The following is a 22,273-nucleotide window of genomic DNA, read 5'->3' on the forward strand; positions in this document are numbered from 1 at the left end:
GATAACTTCAACAATTCAAAATTAAAGAAAATAGAGGGAGGAAAATTAGACGACGTTGTCCAATGAAGAACAGAAACAAACCGCTTGTGTTCTAAGTAACAGATGTAGAACAATGAAAACAGAAGCAGATGTTGACAAAAACATTGTGACAGCTAACTCACAGTTTATATCTGCAATGAGATTCTGAGGACTGATGAGATGGTGTCACACGCTACTGTTTGCAGAAGACTTTCTAATCAATATACAGAAGCTACATCAGAAAGTGCAATGCATTTATAGCAAGAAATACAAAGGCCAGGCGGGAAATTGCCTTAAAAATTCACAAGGTTTTATGGACTGACGAGACCTAGATAAACCTTTACCAAATTGCCGAAAGCTTTTAGAAGGCAAGGATTTGCTGCAGATCCCCAACATACACATTTGTGAAACTCATTGAAGTTAGTGTCAGCTCGGGCTTGCGTGGCTTCTCAATAATATAAAATGATGGCAGGAGCAAAATGAACTCCGAAGTCTACAGAAACATCTTATTTTCAATTTGAAGAAAGAGACAACCAAACTTGATTGTGAGATCCTTGATCATGCAGCAAGGTAATTAACTAAAACACGCAGCTGATACAACAAAGTCGTTCATTGGGGAAAAGAAGTGGAAGGTGTAAGACTAGCCAAGTCAATCTCCAGGCCTAAACACCATAGCAGTCTACCTGCAGAGAAGGCCTGGAAAAGCATCAGAAAAGAATGGATCAGCATCAGTGTGTCACAGGCTCAATGCAGTTATTGTAAAGGGTATTACAAGGGTATTATTAAATACATATTTTATTTGCAACTAAATATGAAATTATTTTCACTAAATAAATTACATTCCAATTTTTGCTTACCTAAAAATTGGGTGATTCGTTACCAGTAATGCTTCAATTCTCAACTTTATATCATATGCAAATACCTGGAACATGAATCCGAACTGTTGATCTCTTGTCTCGGTCATATTTTGATGTGACCCCCAAATGTTTTGCAAAAATAAAGGAAATTACCCCTATTGGTTCAGTATTTTGGTAGGGTAGTTTAGATAAGATGTGACCCTTAACAGATTAAGAAAATGAATACCTGTAGATGTGAAGCTTTAAATCAGGCTTAGGTCATTCCAAATTAATACACTGTAAAAGAACAGAAAAATGAAAGAAACAAGGGTGAGGCAAAGAAAATAGCAGTCTGCAGTAGTCTGTCGTCTAAAGCAGTGTTTCCCAACTTTTATTGAGCCAGGGCTCATATTTTACATGTTGAAAAATCTCACGGCACACCACTAAACAAAAACGTAAAAAAAGAATAAAATAATAATTCAAAAAGCAGATATAAACAGGTTAATTGTATATTCTGCCATAGAGTGGAAGATACAGTATTGTTGTGCCTATCACTATATGTCGCTGACATAGACAGATGAACAAAGATACATTATTTGGAGTGAATAAAACATTTTCAGATCAATTAAGTGAAATTATTCACTTTATTTCCCACAGCACACCTGAAGATCTCTCATGGCACGCTGATGTGCCACGGCACAGTGGTTGGGAATGACTGGTCATTTCACTCTGATCATAAAATTATTTACTGCAGAACATCTTTGTTCATGGGCATAGATGAAAGGAGATGTCCCTTGCCTCCCTCTGTTTTATGCGCCCCGGAGGATTTGCTATGTTGTTAGAAATGCAAATTGGTCAAGCTCACACACTTGACTGGCTTGGCTGACTGTGTACTGTTTAACAAACCTATTTAGAATTTCATTAAGGTTTTCATATCTATTAGTATTTTGCCTTGACAGAGTGGACATGTTTCACTTGAAGGAGGCGTATGTAAGCTGCATAGCAAGATTTGGATGTAGCCTTGATGCCCAAGGTGCCCATTTGTCAATTTTTCATTCATTTTTTTCTGCGTGTGCACAAGTGTGTGTAAGCCTGTCTGGGGGCTTTAATCAGTAAAATGTAATGTAATGTAACCGTGTTGAAAAAAAACCAACATAATTTATTAAGAAATTAATAAAGTTATACACGTTTGAATAGAGAGAGAGTGCACGTGAGAGGGGAGGGGGTGTGGCGAGTTGTGGTGGGCGGATCGATCCAAATATCGATACCAAGTCCGTACTGGTATCAGCTCGATACTTGTGTGGAAATATCGATACAGTTGTTTCAGTTTCGCTCTTGTATGCACCGCTTTGGTTTCATCAAACTGGCAATGCCCGACTCACTGTTTCTGTCTCAGCACGGAGCAGGCACACTTTGCTCTTCCTTCCTAAACTTGTTTCGATGTTGTGCCATCACATGACTTAGCAGCGCAACACAAACTACTGGCTCGGGTCCGCCAGCCCACCAGCAATTCATTTTCGAAGTGAAATTGTCCATTTATTACCGTAGCCAACTCAAAGTATAAATTATGTTAAGACCTTAATGTAGTACATTAACTCCATTGAAATGTTGATTAAATTAATATATTTACTGGAATTAAGAAAAAGAATCCAGGTATGACAATGAACAGGCAAACATTTTGTTACTTTTGTATTGTGTCAGAATTAGTTTTTATATGTGTTTTACCTTAACCAATAATATTTGTCCTAATTCTGTCCTGAGTTTCAACTGTTTAATAATGATTAAAAAAACAAAACCTCACAAAAATACTTAAAGGTCGTGAAAATTTAGATTTAGCCATTCGATAATGCCCCCTGCTGGACCCCATGCAGTTTGCCTACTGAGCAAACAGGTCTGCGGATGAGGCAGTCAATATGGGACTGCACTTCATCCTACACCTCGACGGCGCAGGGCCCTACGCGAGGATCCTGTTCATGGACTACAGATCTGCGTTCAACACCATCATCCCCAAACTCCTCTCCTCCAAGCTTCTCTAGCTCACCATCTTGCATGCCATCTGCCAGTGGATTTACAGCTTCCTGACAGGCAGGACACAGCAGGTGAGGCTGGGGGACACCACCTAATCTACACGCACCACCAGCACCGGGGCGCCCCAAGGTTGTGTCCTCTCTCTGCTGCTCTCCTCTCTCTACACGAACGACTGCACCTCAATGCACCCGGCTGTCAAACTCCTGAAGTTTGCGGAGGACACCACAGTCATCGGCAGGAAGTGGAGCGGCTGGAGCTGTGGTGCGGCCGACACAACCTGGAGCTGAACACGCTCAAGACTGTAGAGATGATCACGTACTTCAGGAGACATCCTTCACCACAGCTGCCCTTCACGCTCTCCAACTGCCCTGTGTCAACCGTCGGGACCTTCAAGTTCCTGGAAATTACAGTCTCTCAGGACCTGAAGTGGGAGATCAACATCAACTCCATCCTCAAAAAGGCCCAGCAGAGGATGTACCGTATTTTCCGCACTATAAGGCGCACTTAAAAGCCTTTAATTTTCTCAAAAATTCCAGTGCGCCTTATGTGTGGACTGAGTTCCAAAATCTGTAAAAATGTTGTTGTGCGCTTCATTGACTGTCGGACCATTTCCCGCCGACATAGGGACGTAATACATACGCTGGCAGTGATAAACCAATTGGAGAACATTACGTAAAGCTACGTACAGTACGTACGCTTACCTCCGCCACGCCTCCGGTAGGTATACTGTACTACCGGTATGCTACTAAACATTTGTTTGGCTAAGGACCCCCGAAAATGGCATCAGCGAAGAGACATGCTTACGAGGCACAATTCAAACTTCAGGCTATCAGTTACGCAGTTGTAAATGGGAATAGAGCAGCCGCGAGAGACTTCAAAATCAAGCACAAGAACAGCCGGGAGAAGGGTCTCTACAGTCACCATTCGACTGAGGGCAATAACGATAGCACAAGACATGAAGATCGAACACTTTCAAGGAGGTCCGTCTTGGTGCTTTCGTTTTATGAAAAGGCGCCATGTCGCCATCCGCGCAAGGACTACCGTGGGGCAGCAACTGCCAGAGAACTCCAACCGCTGGACATTGGTGTAAACAGGGCGTTCAAAGTGAAGTTGGGAGCAATGGACAAGAGACGGCGAACACACATTTACTAAGACTGGGAGGCAGTGCTGAGCGAGTTACGCCACCATATGTGCATGGATTGTGGATGCCTGGGCTACGGTATCTGCTTTGACTGTTGTCCGAGCTTTCGCGAAAGCCGGCATCATTGCTGAACAGTCACCCGGCAACGAGACTGACCCCGACGAGTACTAGAGGGAACCCGGCATGTTTGATGGCGAAATTGCCCAGCTGTTCAATTCAGATACAGAATATGAGGACTTTGATGGATTTGTGACAAAAGATTGATAAAAAAAATAATGTGTGTATTTTTAAATACGCAGTAGAATAAAGTTAAACCAAACTCACTGTTTTGCTTCCGTTAACTTGTTTTAGCATTCCGAATAATACGGTGCGCCTTATGTATGGCTTAAGTACAGAAATAGACCCCGTAATTGAGACTGCACCTTACAATCTGGTACGCCATATGGTGCGGAAAATACGGTACTTCCTGCGGCCTCTGAGGAAGCACGGCCTGCCACAGGAGCTGTTGAGGCAGTTCAACACAGCAGTCATCGAAACAATCCTGTGTTCTTACATCACAGTCTGGTTTGGTGCTGCTACAAAAAAGGACAATCTCCGACTGCAACAGACAATTAAAACTGCTGAAAAGATTGTCGGTACCCCCCTCCTACCCACCCTTGAGGACTTGCACGCTGCCAGAACTAAGACAAGAGCATGCAAAATCCTCTTGGACCCTCCACATCCTGGTCACCATCTCTTCCAGCTCCTTCCCTCAGGTAGGCGCTACCGAACAATGCAAACTAAAACAAGCAGACATTCATACAGCTTCTTTCCTCTTGTCATTAACTTCTTAAACAGTTAACTTACAATTCCATTGCAACATGCTGCCAATTTTATTTTGAGATTGTTGTCGCAGTTCTGGCGGGCCAATTATACATTACTCGTGCACTCACTCTCGTAGTCTCGCCACTCTACACTATTTGCATTTCTGTTGTTGACCAATACATGTGCTTGAGTAGCATCCACACCGTTTGCACAATTGACACTGTCCCAGATTATCGCACTACTAGTCACTTTAAACTGCATCAATTTCTGTGCCCTTTGCAAAATGGTCATTGCACTGGCTTATTGTTCGATTAGTCATTTCAAACTGCTCAAATCGCTAGACTTGTCCTCTTTTTGTACAATTGTCACCAAAAATAAATATCCATCCATCTATCCATTTTCTGAGCCGCTTCTCCTCACAAGGGTCACGGGAGTGCTGGAGCCTGTCCCAGCCATCATCGGGCAGGAGGCGGGGTACACACTGAACTGTTTGCCAGCCAATCACAGGGCACACATTAACAAACAACCATTCGCACTCACATTCACACCTACGGGCAATTTAGAGTCTTCAATGAACATACCATGCATGTTTTTGGGATGTGGGAGGAAACCGGAGTGCCCGGAGAAAACCCACGAAGGCACGGGAAGAGTATGCAAACTCCACACGGACGGGGGCCGGTGATTGAACCCCGGTCCTCTGAACTTTGAAGCAGACGCTCTGTCCAGTCGCCCACCGTGCCGCCCAAAAATAAATAAATAAATACAATTACCACATTACTGGTAACCTAACATTTAAACATGCAAATCATATTTAAATGAACCCTGGACCTGAGATCCCGATCTCTGCATTTATTTTTGTAACACACAACAAATGTGTTCATACAGTAACCTACACTCAGCCCTATGCGATAAAGGTTAGTGCATAAATGTTGTATGTATGGCATTTGGAATAAATCTTTTGAATGAAAATGGAAGCATATCAAAGAGGAAAAAACTTTGACTCCTTTTTGATTACTAAATTTATTATTTTAATACACAGGAGAGGACATGCACACTGAAAAAAAAAAAGAGTCCTTTGAATTTACTTAATTTGAACATGTACACTGGTTGCACGTAATTAAAATGTACAAAAATTACATGTTTTTCTTTTAGGAGATGAGGGGTAAATTGTCATTTTAACACATTTTAATCATGTGCAACCGATGTATATGCTCAAATTAAATAAATTCAAAGGACTTTTTATCAGTGGAGTCACAGCCACGTGCTACATGTTCGGGGGATTCGTCCACCGTCCCTGTCGTCTCCTCCGGCATCCCCAGAGTCTCCGACGCAATTATGCTCCAACAACCGGCTGTTGCTGCACCCGTGACATAATTTAACCCCTCTGCTCCTAAAAAAATTTTAATTTTAATACATTGTAATCATGTGCAACCAATGTACATGTTCAAATTAAGTAAATTCAAAGGACTCTTTTTTTCGGTGCATGTGCTGGAGTCACAAGAAGCGATTGTGAGGGAGATAGGCGGCATAAATGATCACCTTGATGAATTAATAGATATCCTCACAAATGATTCATTAAATACACTGGTTAACAACTGAATTCCGAGTCCGTGCATCTTTTACATTGTTGAAATCAAATGTTGTCGTGCATTAATTGTTCATCAGTGCTAATTGTTCATGTGTCTCTGATGTGCAGATTTATTATAACAGTTTCTCAGCATTACCTCTATGTGTCGCCAAAGCACCAAAAGCTGTATAAACCTGCACACGCCAGCCATAAAGTTGCCGTGAGACACCGCACATTTCCACGGTCATTTCACTCTTGATACAGCTGAACTTTGCCGTGAAAAAGAATGTACGCCACGTTTTTGTGCGTACGCACCTTTTGTACATGAGGCCCCTGGTCAGTTGTGATTTAAGTTCATTGTATTTTAACGCAATTGAAGTTGTGCAATTTTCATTGATGCCTTCTTTTTATGATAATGGTTTGGTAAAGTCAGTCGAGAATAGCAGTGTTATGAATGGTTTGTGAAGATTTTATTTACTGTCCTGCAGAAGGTGCTCAATTAATGTGTAACTTTAAACTGTAAAAAACTAAATCTATATAATTACTAAGTAATTGAGCGCAGCGAAGCAATGCTATGCATGCCGTGGATGGAGAATGTGAGGTGGACCACCTTCTAAAATCAATTTCTCAATAGTTTCATTGAAAACAAACAGTTCTAGAGAATAAATCCACTTACATATACAGAGCTGAGCGAAAATATCACAATTAAAATAACTTTGCAAGGGCTAGGAATAACAGGTTGCAAATGAATGTGCAGGCAAGGCTTTTGCCTTCTTCCTCCAGCAAAAAAAAAACCCACGCAGCTCTGTGGTTTCTCTTTTTTAATTCAGCCTTTTTCTTTCATTCATTTTGTTTGAGGTTAAGTGTATGAATGTGCACGTAATGCAACTAGAAGTGTCTTGAAGGCTTGTCCCATTTAACAAAGGTTGATGCAGGCTTTGGCGGCACCTCAGAAGGTGTGGCATGTGTCGACCATATAGGGCAGGGGTGGGCAAAGGATTTTGTGCAACCGGGTCCAACATTTTCTTATACTGTATTTATCACTTCTAAAACATGTTATATTTGCCACTGACTGTTTTCTGCTGCTTCGTCCGCTGTTGCCGTTTTGTGGTGTGTCTTTTTTGTCGATCAATTGGAATATTTGTTCCCTTTTGACGACGTATGGGTGGGATGCGTGCCCCGTGAGCGTCCATTGCATACATGTACGATTTATATCCATATATGAAAGAGGCCCGGGTCAGATATGAAAAAAATCTGAATTGGATTCTTCCCATTGACATGAAAAAAATCAGATAGATGTCAAATAGGAAAAAAAATCGGAATTGACCTGCAGTGTGAACGTAGCCCACAGGTGTTTGATGGGCTCAAAATTAAGCGAGCTTCCCGGTATGTTCTTCTGCACCAACTTATCCAAGCCTTCCTTTATAGATCTTGCTTCGTGCTTGCTCCAAACGTTTCTCACAGTTGAAAGCAGAGAAGTGTTTGATAATTGCGCATCAGAGGGAATTAATTTGTCTGGTCCAACCCCTGATTGAAGCAGTACCTTATTACTTTAGTTCATGAAGCTCGTCAGGAGTCCTGCGCTTCCTAAATGTCTTGGTAAGATGAAGAATTGCGTTTCAGGGGAAGCCCTAACCCTTGCCTGATTATTTATTGATTAAGTGGGTCTGTCAAAACTGTACTTTTGTCTTACTGCTCCAGGTCTAATTGAACACACTCTTGGTCTTGGTCCGAACAGGTATCTGGTGGCGACTTCCGCTTGACTTGTAGTGTCAGCTCCTGGATTAAATTAGCGACTGGGAGATGACACATGATTCACATCTTCCAGCCTTCTTTTACAGCTTCCATGAAGACATACATTGAGAAGTGATTTGAGTTCAAAGGATGGGTGAGCGAGCATGTCACTGAAAGGCAGCGTGAGAAAAATTTTAACCTTGAAAGACCTATGATCCTGTTCACCCCTTTGCTTTAAGGCTGAACAATGTTAAGATAAAAATGCAAAAGATAGATAAGAGGTGATAGTGAAATTAGGAATTAATATATTGTATGCCCCATAAGTGATGCATCTTTTTTTATTTTAGAATCAGTCCTTTTTGCAGAAGAATTAATATTTTGTAAATATTTGCAGCCGTACCTGCTTACAAAGATGACTGGCATTCAATTCTGCAGCAGCATGCTGGATGTTAGCTGTTAAAACGCAATTTACTGATACCAGTATTGCCAATTTTCACATTATCTCTGTGTGTTTCAGAAGAACTGAGACATTGCACATTGCAAGAAAAACTGTTTTGAGGTTACGTCAGAAAGAGAAAAGACAGGAATTATGAAATGAGTCTTTGTTGGCCTTTTTTTGAAATACCGTTGTGCCTTGCAATTTTGGGAGCAAAAAAGCTGTGGGGGACACCTTTGATCGAAGGCAGTCTGCTCTGTCTTGTCTCTCTCTACCCTCCCTATATCCTTATTTATTTGTCAGAGTTTGTGTTGAGGGACATTCCTTGTCATTCGTCAGTGGGCCCATAAAACACACTGTCATGACTGACTGGCCACGCTCGAAACTCATTACCAATTGGTTGACAGAACGGCCTGTTCTGTTCTGCTCCGCTGTGTTTGACTCCTGTTTGCCAGACATCTTATGCTCAGGAAACTTTAAATGCAGTGGTGTCTACACTCGCGCCATACCTTTCCCGTCTCCCTCTCAAGGTCACATGAATATGGATTCACCCTCTCCTGCCAGCGCGCACATACTGATGATGAAGTCTAAGATCTACTCAGAGGGATTATAATTCAGAATGCAGGTCTGATTTGGACCCGCACTCTGTTTCACTGACTGACTGTTCTAAATATGAAAGCAGATGGGAGAGGGCAGTGAAGAGAGGACTGTAGCAGAGGTCAGGAGGGGATGGACTCAGGGTAAATAAGAAGGATGATGAGAGCCACTGTAGGAGAAGCGACCGAGATGAAGAGAATGCATAATGATTGTGACAACAGTGGCGTTGGGTTGAGCTCAGCCTTACGGGTTGGTGAGAGAGGATGCAATGTATGAGTAAAGTAAGTGAAAGAGACTTGGAGATTCAAAAAAGACAACATACAATGTTGAGTTTCTGTTGCGATTGGCCATCCATTTCATCATATTTTTCTGGCTGTAAACCTGCTGCAGCAAATCGGTGTGTGTGTGTGTGTATTGTATACGTGGTGTGTCAATAGTGTAAATCAATGTGAACATTCACTTTGTTTCCCATTACTTACACACATGGACAACATTGTTGGTACCCCTCTGTTAATGAAAGAAAAACAGAAATAACATGAATCTGACAAAATTGGTAATAAATAAAAATGTAATGAAAATTAGACATTCCTTTTGAATTGTGGTTCAACAGAATATTTTTTTAAAAACAAACTCATGAAACAGGTCTGCACAAAAATGATGGTACCCATATTGCACAACCTTTTGAGGCAATCACTGCAATCAAACGATTTTTGTAACTTTCAATTAAACTTCTGTACCTCACATCAGGTATTTTGGCCCATGCACTTTTTTTTTTCTCTCCCCCTCCTTGGGCACACTGCTCTAGTTGTCTCAGGTTTGAAGGGTGCTTTCTCCAGACGGCATGCTTCAGCTCCTTCCACATTTAGATCAGGGCTCATCGAAGGCCACTTCAGAATAGTGCAATGTTTGACTGTCAGCCATCTTTGTGTGTTTTTAGGTGTGTGTTTTGGGTCATTATCATATCGTAAGACTTGTGACTGAAACCAAGTTTTCTGACACTGGGCAGGACATTTCTCTCTACAATACTTTGATAAGCTTGAGATTTCATTGTAGCCTGCACAGATTCAAGACACGCTGTTCCAATGGAGTAAACACAACATAACAGAGCCTCCTCCATGTTACACAGTAGGGACGGTGTTCTTTTCTTGACACGCTTCATTTTTGCGTCTGTGAACACAGAGCTGTGCCTTCCCAAAACGTTCCACTTTTGTCTAATTAGTTCCAGAAGCTTTGTGGCCTGTCAACATGCAGTTTGGCAAATTCCAGTCTCCCTTTTTATGATTTATTTTCAACATTGGTGTCCTCCTTTGTCTTCTCCCATGAAGTCCACTTTGGCTCAAACAATGACAGCTGGTGCGATCTGACACAGCACCTTGACCTTGGAGTTCACCTTTAATTTCTTTGAAGGTTGTCCAGGGCTTTTTAGCATTCCTATTGTCGGTCTCTGCAATTTGTCATAAATTTTCCTTCTGCGAATCGTGGATCCTAAATTTCTGAATAATATGTGCAACTATGTGGCACGGTGGGGAGACTGAGTAGCACGTCTGGCTCACAGTTCTGAGGACCTGGGTTCAAATCCGGGATCGCCTGCGTGGAGTTTGCATGTTCTCCCTGTGCTGCATGGTTTTTTTTCCGGATACTGCGGTTTCCTCTCACATCCCAAAAGCATGCATGGCAGCTTGATTGAAGACTCTAAATTGCCCGTTGGTGTAAATGTGAGTGCGAATGGTTCTTTGTCTATGTGTGCCCTGTGACTGGCTGGTAACCAGTTCAGGGTGTACCCCGCCTCTCGCCCAGGGTCAGCTGAGATAGGTGCCAGCATGCCCACGACCGTAGTGAGGAGAAGTGGTACTGAAAATGGATGGATGAATGAATGTGCAACTGTAGGCACAGGAACATCAAGCTGCTTGGAGATGGTCTTATAGCCTTTACCTTTAATGTGCTTGTCTAAGCTCCTGAGACCGCTCTCCTTTGCTTCCTCTGGTACATGTTTAGTCGGGTACACACCATGTCACCAAACAGCACAGTGATTGTCACCGTTTAAATAGGCCGACTGACTGATTACAAGTTTGAAGACACCTGTGATGCTAAATGGAGGACGCACCCCGTTTGAACATGTCCCTATGGTCAAATTATTTTAAATCATTTCTGGGGGTACCATAATTTTTTGTCGAGGCCTGTTTCATGAGTTTGTTTTTAAAAATAATTATTTTGAACCACAATTCAAAAGCAATATCTGATTTTCATTGGTTAATTTTCTTTTTTTAACATTACTTTTGTCAGATTCAAGTTATTTTTGTGACCACTGTGGCTTTTTCTTTCATTAACAGAGGGGTACAAACAATTTAGTCCATTTGTGTAAGTGCCTTTCGCTTCTCTTTGCTATTATTCCTGTCGCTTCAACATGTTTCCCACATACTCACAATTTTAATTTCATTTTTTTCTGTGCTTGATGAAGTCCCTTTGCTTGCATTGCTAGCAATCTTGTTGCGTCCAAATTTCCACATTCTTTAATCGTACAGTCCTACTCACTGCTTTGTTTTGTTTTTTTCTTTTCTCACAGAAAACAAGAATGCACCTTTACTTCGGTCTCGCTCTCGGCTGAATGTAAATGCAAGTTCAGCAGTGATGAAGGCTCCACCCACCAAGGAGTCTGACATCCAACCGGCTTCAGCGGCACCTGCCAAAGTTGCAGTGTGTTCAGTGACAGGACGCAGGTACAGGAATATCCCAGGCCACAGTTATGGGTCAGATAGTGAGAGAGTGCTGGTGAGGGAAGACCCTAAACCTTCAGAGATCAAGAAAGGGGCTGAAGGGGAGCCTCTGGCCTCTCAAATGTCCTCTCCTGGTACCATGGTTGGTAGCAGCAGTGGGGAGTCTGATGTGGAAGCTCTGTTAGCAAAACTCAGGGCCTTGTAGTAGTTATGTCCTCCAACCTAGATTATATTAAGCCCATGGCTGTTTTCAAACACTACAATACAAACAAACATTTGCTTTGTAATTTGGACATAAATACAAAATATGGGTTAGTATCATTGAAAGAAAATAAATCCTTCATGAAGTTGAACAGAATTAGACTTGTATTAAAACTGTAACAAATTTGCATACTTTACCAAAAAAAAAAAGAAGAGTAGAGCACAATCAACTAATAACACTATGGTTTAGAAAATGACTGCAAGGGGAAATACAAAGTCTTTGTATGGTTAATTAGTTAAATCAGACCTTTGGCACTGCAATTTATGTTCTTGTGTCCAAACATTCATTTAAATCAAACGTGGAATATTACTCAGCACTTTCTAATCCATGCTTCTGATTCAGATTTTCACTTTTATTCCATTTCCTGTATTTGTCTTACATTTATGTGTATTTATTTTTTTCTCATGTCATATTTGTCAGCAGGCTCTCATAAGGATTTAATCAGAAATTATGCGAACAATTTTGCACTACATTACATTTGGACAGTTTTCAACTTAAACTTGTCTTGTTAAACTCGTTTTAGCTCTGTGTACATAAAAAAAAAAAAACTCCACAGTGACACAGTGTCTTTACCCAACACATGTCACAGAGTTATTTGCGGGGGTCCATAACATATTCCATTAAATCAAATGCAAAAAAAACAAAAAACAACTTTGTCCCTTTTCTAATGAAAGCAACTACTTTGATATGAAGTCCTACTTAGTTTTCACAAGAAAATGCCATATCAGTACCGTTCATATAAATGACATTTATTTGACATTTAAATTCTAATTAATTCATTATGGATTAATCGTCTTTTTTTTCTTCTTCATTTTAAGCTTTGAGGTTATATTTTCCTTATGTTGTGTACTGTATTTTCTATTTAAAAAATGTGTTTTCTACTTTCCATGTAACTTGCTAAAGGTATTTTTCAAGGGATGATAATAAATTTAGGGGACAATTGAAATTTGGTTGAATTGGTATGTAGAGGAGGGGACATTTATACAGTTGTACAAATTGTTTAAAAATAACATCCATAATTTGGAGACAAAAAAAATATTATACTGAATCTTGATATTGTATGGCTCAATAAAATAGTTGGCTGTGTGACTGATGCTGTCATTGTCTGCATTTTTATTTCTTTCCTGCAACTACCTGAAGCCCCTTTTTGGATGCATCATTGTTAACACTAAATACAAATACAATAGCTGTATCACGAATTCTGCCCTTGCAAATATAACAATGCTCAGTTGATTGGAACTAGAACTATACAGGATCATATTTGGAGGTTTTCCCACATATTTTTCCCCTTCTACGTACCCAAATATTTTTCTTGTCCTATTGGGGGTGAACACAGCAATTCATGTTTCTAACTCCTGTGATTTTTGTAATTCAATTTTTACAATGTGTGCCAATCCTGCCTGCCTGGGACCTGAATACACTGAATTAGCATTTCTGAAACACCCCAGTCAGATGCAGTGCAGGTCTACACCACTACAGCACTCCAAAGAGTACAACTACACCAGTATTATCATTAACAGCAGCAGCATTATATTTGTAAAGGCAGAATTTATCAAATTTATCAAGGTATATCAAATGAAGAGGCATACATATAGTACATACAAGCTACTACACAAACTAAACAACACAGCAAAATTCTTGCATTAAGCAAAATTGAGAAACAGACTTCTCAATGAAATTAATCATTTGAGGTGGCGCGGTGGGCGACTGGTTCGCACAGCCTCCTCACCGTTCTGAGGAACTGGGTTTCAATCCGGCCTCGCCTCTGTGGAGTTTACGTTCTCCCCGTGCCTGCGTGGGTTTTCTCCGGGTACTCTGGTTTCCTCCCACATCCCAAAAACATGCCTTGTAGGTTAATTGGAAACTCTAAATTGCCCGTAAATGTGAATGGTTTGTTTATATGTGGCCTGCAATTCGTTGGCAACCAGTTCAGGGTGTACCCCGCCTCTCGCCCAGAGTCGGCTGGGATAGGCTCCAGCATGCCTGCAGCCCTCATGAGGATAAACAGTACGGAAAATGGATGGATGGAGGAATCATTTGAAAGACATCTGTATTACTGTTTATCTGATAGATGTACAACATCTAAACGGATATCCGTATAAGATATACTGTAGAACGTACAGATGCCTGAGTGGGCAGGAATGCAATATGATATTTTTGAATCATAACTGATTATCATCAATAATAACTGTCACTTCACACACCAGGTACAGTACTATTGCATAAAAAAACGGACAACAACTTACCGTCCCTTCTGGTCATCTGTCCATTGTGGGGGACAGAGCCTTCAGCCGCTCTGCCCCCCCCCCCCCCCCCGTCTTAGGAACTCACGACCTCCGAAACACAGACTCATTAACCCTCTTCAAATCCAAACTCAAAACCCACCTATTCCGGACTGCCTATTCATTTTAACATTTCGCATATCATTTGCCATTTCCATTGACGTTTTGTTATTTGTTTTGCATTTCCTTTAACTATGTTTCTACAGTGACCTTGAGTGGCTTGAAAAGCGCCTATAAATAAGATGAATTATTATTATTACATTTTAGCAACAAATAAAGACTTTCTGTTAAGCAACAATAGAGAAAAGAGGATTGATGTAACAAGGGCCAGGCAAAATTTGGGATTCAGGCTGCTGTGATAACTACTCAACCTTGTAGATGTACAATTGGAGGAGGTGCAGAGGCACTGATGACAAAACATTCTTCAAACATAATCAGGGAAGAGTACTAAGGTTCATGTGCCACAAAAAAATGAATAGGCAAGGCAAAATATTTATATTATCCTGAAGAAAAAGTTGAACAAGTAATAAGTGTCACATCAAATGTTTTTTTCTTTTTGTTTTTTTAATACATCCAAAACTGAACTTTAGTAAGCCTTTTTTAAGAGAACTTAAGCCCTCTCCAGATATTCCCTTTAAATAAGACTTACTATGACAAATAGCCCACATTATGTTAGTATCTGTACATGCTTGTTTCTTTGAGTTTGGCTAACCATTTTGCTACTGAAAATTTTCAGCAAATTGAGACAGAGAGCATAAGGGAGTTGGAATCTGTTACACTCAGGGAGCCCTCGTTACTCAGAGGCCTGTGTTCCAGCCATGAGGTTTATCTATGAGCCTAATAAAGTAGAACAAAACATATTGTGAAGCAGATTGCAGTCTGGGCTTCTTTGATTGGAGATTAAGTTAAAAAGTGACTGAGGATTTCTACAGAAGGTGGGGAAATACAAAGCAGATCAGATTTGTCACCATTTCTTTCCCCTTGAGTCAACATGGAGCTGTATTTATGTCTCTGCACATCAAGCTGTGCAATTTTACACAATTTATTTTTCTAATGTTCCAGTCTTCTGGCAGAATCATTTGTCATCTACTGTTGATAGTGTCAGTCATTGTTTTTAGAGCAGGATGAAAGTAAGAAAGATGAAACCATTCATTGTGTGTCCCTCAAAGCACGTTTGTACACTAATGATTTTTGTCTTACCAAAAACAATATAGAGTGTTACTGCTGCCTGAATGCTTCCTCAGTTGTTCACATCCAGGAAGTATGTAAGTCTTCTGAGTCCACACTAAACCAGAGGCCATAGCCATCTTTTGTAATAGGTACACTACACCTGCTCAGCCTTGCACAGAAGTCAAATGGAAATGGTGGATTTAGACTCTAAAGACTGACTCTCAGAGGTCTAAGACTGTTCTTCTTGAGGCTATAAGAATGCTTTTCCGGTGTGCAAACTAAAGTTTTATTGAAACTCAAACCTTACAGCTCACTTTGAAAGCTCCCCCAGGAACCTTGATTCTGGCTTTTCACACCTGTTATATACAGAGTGTTTTCTGAATATTTAAAATTATGCAGGCGATGCCAGCTACCTCACGGCTCAAGGAGATGGGGGGGAGGGGGGAAGAAAATACTGCAGAATGTAGATTAGGATTAAAGTTCACCACATTTTATATTGATGCTGAAGTGAAGTTTTGCAATGTGAGTTTTTGTTTTTAAAAAGTAATATATGATTGTATTATATATTAGGTAATATGTCTGTTCTTTTGTTTAATCCCCACACACCCTGTTTTAAAGTGGATTTCACATCTGCTGTTGAAAATGACGTTAATTACATATATGACAGACCTGCTATTAAACAGCTCAAGAAAAATATTCTTGGCAACGTGTTGGTTTGTATTCTTATCTGGGATGTGTTAAGACACTTCCTAAAGAGGACACAGACATTTATGATGCACATTAGTGGTTCATTCTTTAATAATTGACTGCGTATGAAACATGGTGAATATCCAAGACATGGTTGGCCATCGGTGTATGTGCTTAACACTAAGAAAACCCGCCCGTGTTATAACATCATTACTTTAGTGTGCAGCAAAGTTGGCAGTGCACACTATAGGCTGACATTTTTCCGGATTCCCACTGGGTCCTGTGGAATGCGAGTACATTTCACTATTAATCACGTGATTGGGCAGGCGTGGGAGGAAAAGTCACCGGGAATGGGAACTATGACAATAAAGTCACAAGGAGTGGACGGGTGTCTCCCTGTGACTTTCAAGATATTAATATCTCAAAATCAACTAAATCAACCATATAGACTTCCCCTGCTTGCAGCTTCTAAAGCCTTGTTCTTAAATGCAAAACTAAGGCCAGCCAATCACTAACAGTGTTGCCACAGTTAACCTTGAAAAAGTGCTGCACTGCTGATATTCATGAAAGTTGTGCTCCCCCCACCCCCAAGTGTGAGTGTATGTGTGCGTTGTTGGGTGACTGAATCAGGGAACGCTACCAACAAAAATGCAAACAAAATGAGTATTGTTGGCCGCAATCACGCTTTTAAAAGAACATTAAGTGGAGTCCTGTCTGTTTCCCCCAAGCCCAACATCTAACCACCACTCACTTTTACGTACGTACACGCACGCACACACATGCACAGTTGCCTTCATGGACCCCCACACAATCGGCAGGATTGCTTTTCTTTCTTCCTTCCTTTCTTTCTTTCTTTCTTTCTTTCTTTCTTTCTTTCTTTCTTTCTTTCTTTCTTTCTTTCTTTCTTCCCTTTCTTTCTTTCTTTCTTTCTTTCTTACATTCTTTCTTTCTTTCTTTCTGCACAGTGGCCGACTGGTTAGCCTACCACGCATATATATATATATATATATATATATACACACACGACAACAAACTGATGTAATGTGCATCCTTTTGGCATTGACAATCAAAATCTTGCTGAATGTACTCCATTAAATTATTTTCCTTGTTACCAGTGAAAATCACTGTCTTTGTTTCATATTAAGGCAAATCTAATTATTTTGATTCTTAACATCAGAGACCAGATTCTCACATTCCTAAAAAGACGAGAAGACATTTGTTCATGCGCCCACCCGATGCTTTCCTGACAGTGTCTCAGTTTACTTCTAGGAAAGAATTGTTGTAATTGCTCAGTGTGTCAATGCCAAAATCCTCTGCTCTTTTCAACACTTTTGCTCCTGACATCTAATAAATTGGATTTCTGAGAGACTGAGTTGTGTATCTTTTTCTTTTTTCTTTTTTCTTTTTTTTGCGTGTTTTTTTTCTGTCTCTACTACCAAAGAGTTCCCCCCCCCCACTCCCCCCTTGCTTCTAAGCTATAAAGCTGCAACAAAGTATCACTTGGTGCCAGAATCCCACTGATCTTCAAGCACTGAACAGAGGATCCTTGACATGGGGCTCAGATCCAGAATGCCACTGTTGGTAAACTAATAATGTCACAGGGACAAGACATGATTTTCTCTCTCAATAGTTCAAAGCTCAAGTTGAAAAGCCACTGACTCCTGGCTATTATCTCTTCTTGTTCCCGTCTACCTATTTGCCTGGTAGTTGCCTTCTGTCTTGTGAAATGGGGCTCCATCTGTTCCAGCAGGTGGATTTGTGTCTTGTACATCTTTGATCACAGTTGCATTACGGCAGCGTAAATGTTTAGCCTCCTTTATTTTTTTCCTTTGTTTCTCTTCCCTGCTGTGATGTTTGTCGATTTATTTTTCTTGTTATAAGCGTCAGTCATCAAAAGAATAAGTAGCATTTAAAAAAAATATAAAAGAGAATCCCTTGTGGTGCTTAAACAAACCACACCACACGTAATTCAGTAATCACACAAAATACCACGCCAGATTTTGAACAACTCCCTTGTGTTCCAGTCTTCAAACAGCTGATAGACATCCTGCAGGCTGAACTTGAGGTATGTTCATTCACCTATGGTCACATGATTATGTTCTTTTTGTTTTATTTTTGAGCTGTTGTTGATTTTCCTTACTGACTGTGGTTGTTTAATGAGTTTCAAAATAGCAGGAGAGGTGGAAAACCTCAACCAGACTCAACTTTACAAATGACAAACAGTATAAAAGCTACAATGATAGATTAAAAAAACACTGGACATCTCTTATGCGTTTGAACATGTCTCTGTGATTTAGTCTAACATGACTGAATACAGAATTGCATGCTATCGGACACAGGTGTCAAACCACATCATTTTATGTGGCCCGCGAAAGCAAATCATGTGCATCAACTCCTGTGATCCTTGCTAAAATCTGTACCATCCATCCATTTTCTGAGCCGCTTCTCCTCACTAGGGTCGCGGGCGTGCTGGAGCTGTCATCGGGCAGGAGGCGGGGTACACCCTGAACTGGTTGCCAGCCAATCGCAGGGCACATACAAACAAACAACCATGCGCACTCACATTCACACCTACGGGCAATTTAGAGTCTCCAATTAATGCATGTTTTTGGGATGTGGGAGGAAACCGGAGTGCCCGGATAAAACCCACGCAGGCACGGTGAGAACATGCAAACTACACACAGGCGGGGCCGGGGATTGAACCCCCCGACCTCAGAACTGTGAGGCAGACGCTCTAACCAGTCGGTCACCGTGCCGCCGTCATATGTACTTAATAATGTTAAACTATTGCAAGCATTTTTTGTTCCCAATCCCCCTTGTTTCGTTTTTCCAGTAACTGAACAACCCAGTAACCTTGACTTCTGATTTCAGAATTGGTTATTCATCTACAGTATTTGTTGTGTATATGCAATAATATGAGGTGATTAACCATTTATATGGTTTCACAGTTATAACGGCCCTCTGAGGGAAATCGTAACTACAACGTGGCCCGCGACAAAAATTAGTTTGAATGACTGGGATGATCAAACAGAATGTGTGACTTGCCAGTAGGCGGGAGGGTCATCCAATCAAAGAGGGTGATAATTTCAGCGGTGATAAATGGATGCATATTTGGAGGCTCACCGCACTACCGAAGCAGTGGTTTGCCCTTTCTGTCAATAATATTTGCTCACGATAAATCCATGAAGATGTATCGAGTCCTTTTTAGAAATAGAGTGAAAATGGTTGTCAAGCCTGGAGGAGGTGGAGGACTTCAGCACGTGTGTATATTTGTAAGGGCTTGTACAGTATTAGGACGATAACCGTGCTGCAACAAAAAAGGTTTTGAGCAATGATAAAAATGTAGCAGAGAAAACCCAGGAGCAAACCTCCTGGGCTAAGCCCACTCAGTCCTTCATCATCAGTGTGCCAAGGAAGAGTTGTACACTGCTAAGGACTGTGGCAGTGTTCCATGTGTGTCTACCACTGGCGGTCAGACACCCTGTGGCGACTCGTGCCAGCATAAATGCTATAGTAAACTGCCAACAACTGTGCCCTGCTCTGGGAACAACTAAACAGCCCTTTTTGCTTTCCTTTGCCTACACCACCAGGCTCTCAAACAAGAAAAGAAAGCTGCATATCTTCAAATTAGAGTGCTGCCATTACCTTTTGCGCTGACTGGTGCACCTGCTGAGAGGTTAGGAAATAAAGTCGCTTTTAAATAGGAACCATAAATTGCAATTCCTGCTCATTAGCCATCTGGACAAGTGTATACAGACACCCCTTAAACCATTTATTAATCAGGGGTTGGGCAAGACCCATTGGTTCCCCTTGAATCTTAAGTCTTCATCTTAACCAAACAATATGGACAATTGTACGTGTCCAACTTGGTGGGAACAGTGTGGGGAAGCATCTTTTCTGTTCCCAGTTTTCAAAGAAAGTTATTTAAAGCCATGCTTGGACCAAACTAGAGTCAGGACTACTCAAACACCTTTCTGATGAACTTTAGCAAAGCATGTGAGTCAGGTCTTCTCATCCAACTTCAGAGACTATTGATCTCTCAAGGTTCCTCCTGATTATTGTTGTTTGAAGATGCGTCTCACATCCTGTTCATGGATGGTTAACGCAGAGGTCAGAGGTGTGATTGTGGTCGCGGGTGCGGCCGGGTTGGTGTGTGGTGTGAAACTGTCCTTTTCAAATCTGCAGTAGAAGGTATTCAAGTCGTTGGCTAGTGTGCTATTGTTCTCAGCTTGGGGGGATCGTCGCTTGTAATTAGTCAGCGACTGGAATGCATGCCAGACTGATTTAGAGTCGTTTGCGCTAAACTGTTTTTCCAACTTTGCTGTATAGATCCTCTTTGCAATGTTAATTTCTTTGGTCAGCTGGTTTCTAGCTCGATTATACAGGGCCCTGTCCCCGCTCTGATATGCGTCCTCCTTAGCTTGGCGAAGCTGCTTAAGTTTAGCAGTGAACCACGGCTTATTGTTGTTGAATGTGCGAAATGATTTTGTTGGAACACAGACCTCTTCACAGAAACTGATATAGGATGTGACAGTGTCCGTATATTCATCCAGGCTGCCAGCTGAATTTTCAAAGACACTCCAGTCTGTGCAGTCTAAGCAGCTTTGAAGTTCCATCTTGGCTTCATTTGTCCACTTTTTGACTGTTTTCACTGTAGGCTTCGCACATTTAAGTTCTTGCCTGTACGTCGGTATTAAGTGAATTAAGCAGTGATCAGACGAGCCCAAGGCTGCGCGAGGTATAGCACGGTATGCGTTTTTTACCGTGGTGTAGCAGTGGTCTAAAGTATTATTTTCCCTGGTAGGACAGTCGATGTGCTGCTTGTATTTAGGGAGTTCGTGGTTGAGTTTAGCTTTGTTAAAGTCCCCGAGAATAATGAGGGGTGAGTCGGGGTGTTTTTTTTCAATTTCGTTGACTTGATCGGCGAGCGTTAGCAATGCGGCGTTCGTGTTAGCTTGAGGCGGAATATAGACGCCAGCGAGAATGAATGATGCAAACTCACATGGGGAGTAGAATGGTTTACAGTTTACGAATAGCGACTCCAAATGCGGGCTGCAGTGTGTGCTGAGCACCGTGACGTCCGTACACCATTTTTCGTTGATATAGAGGCATATCCCGCCGCCCTTTGTTTTCCCCGATGATTCCATGTCGCGGTCCGCTCGATGAATATGGAAACCGGGAAGCATAACAGCGCCATCGGGTACAGCGTTGCAAAGCCAGGTCTCCGTGAAGCACATGGCCGCGGAACGTCCTGAACTCCTTTCATCCAAGCTTCTCCAGCTCAGCGTCTCACCTGCCATCTGCCAGTGGATTTACAGCTTTCTGACGGGCAGGACACAGCAGGTCAGGCTGGGGGAGGCCACCTCATCCACACGCAGCATCAGCACTGGGGCTCCCCAAGGTTGTGTCCTCTCTCCGCTGCTCTTCTCTCTCTACACGAACGACTGCACCTCAGCGAACCCGACTGTCAAACTCCTGAAGTTTGCAGATGACACCACTGTCATCGGCCTCATCAAGGACGGTGACGAGTCTGCATATCGACAGGAAGCGGAGCGGCTGGAGCTGTGGTGCGGCCGACACAACCTGGAGCTGAACACGCTCAAGACTGTAGAGATGATCGTGGACTTCAGGAGGCATCCTTCGCCACAGCTGCCCCTCACGCTGTCCAGCTGCCTTGTGTCAACCGTCGAGACCTTCAAGTTCCTGGGAATTACAATCTCCCAGGACCTGAAGTGGGCGACCAACATCAACTCCGTCCTCAAAAAGGCCCAGCAGAGGATGTACTTCCTGCGGCTTCTGAGAAAGCATGGCCTGCCACCGGAGCTGCTGAGACAGTTCTACACAGCGGTCATCGAATCAGTCCTGTGTTCTTCCATCACAGTCTGGTTTGGTGCTGCTACAAAAAAGGACAAACTCCGACTGCAACGGACAATCAAAACTGCTGAAAGGATTGTCGGTACCCCCCTACCCACCCTTGAGGACTTGCACGCTGCCAGA

At 41.9% G+C, this 22,273-nt stretch overlaps 1 protein-coding gene across 7 annotated transcripts in view; it reads left to right on the top strand.

Moving 5' to 3' along the window:
* The window catches only part of LOC133472273 (protein diaphanous homolog 3-like), a 247,402-nt gene extending 234,172 nt beyond the window's left edge, over positions 1–13,230 (top strand). For all 7 annotated transcript variants that reach the window (XM_061762856.1, XM_061762881.1, XM_061762891.1 and 4 more), the window contains one exon: positions 11,725–13,230. In XM_061762856.1, coding sequence (XP_061618840.1) covers positions 11,725–12,080 — 356 coding nt within the window. In that variant the 3' untranslated portion in view covers positions 12,081–13,230. The remainder of the gene's footprint in view (positions 1–11,724) is intronic.
* Positions 13,231–22,273: the final 9,043 nt, after the last annotated feature.

This window comes from Phyllopteryx taeniolatus, chromosome 2 (genome assembly GCF_024500385.1).
Source record: "Phyllopteryx taeniolatus isolate TA_2022b chromosome 2, UOR_Ptae_1.2, whole genome shotgun sequence".
In the NCBI taxonomy this organism is placed as follows: Eukaryota; Metazoa; Chordata; class Actinopteri; order Syngnathiformes; family Syngnathidae; genus Phyllopteryx; species Phyllopteryx taeniolatus.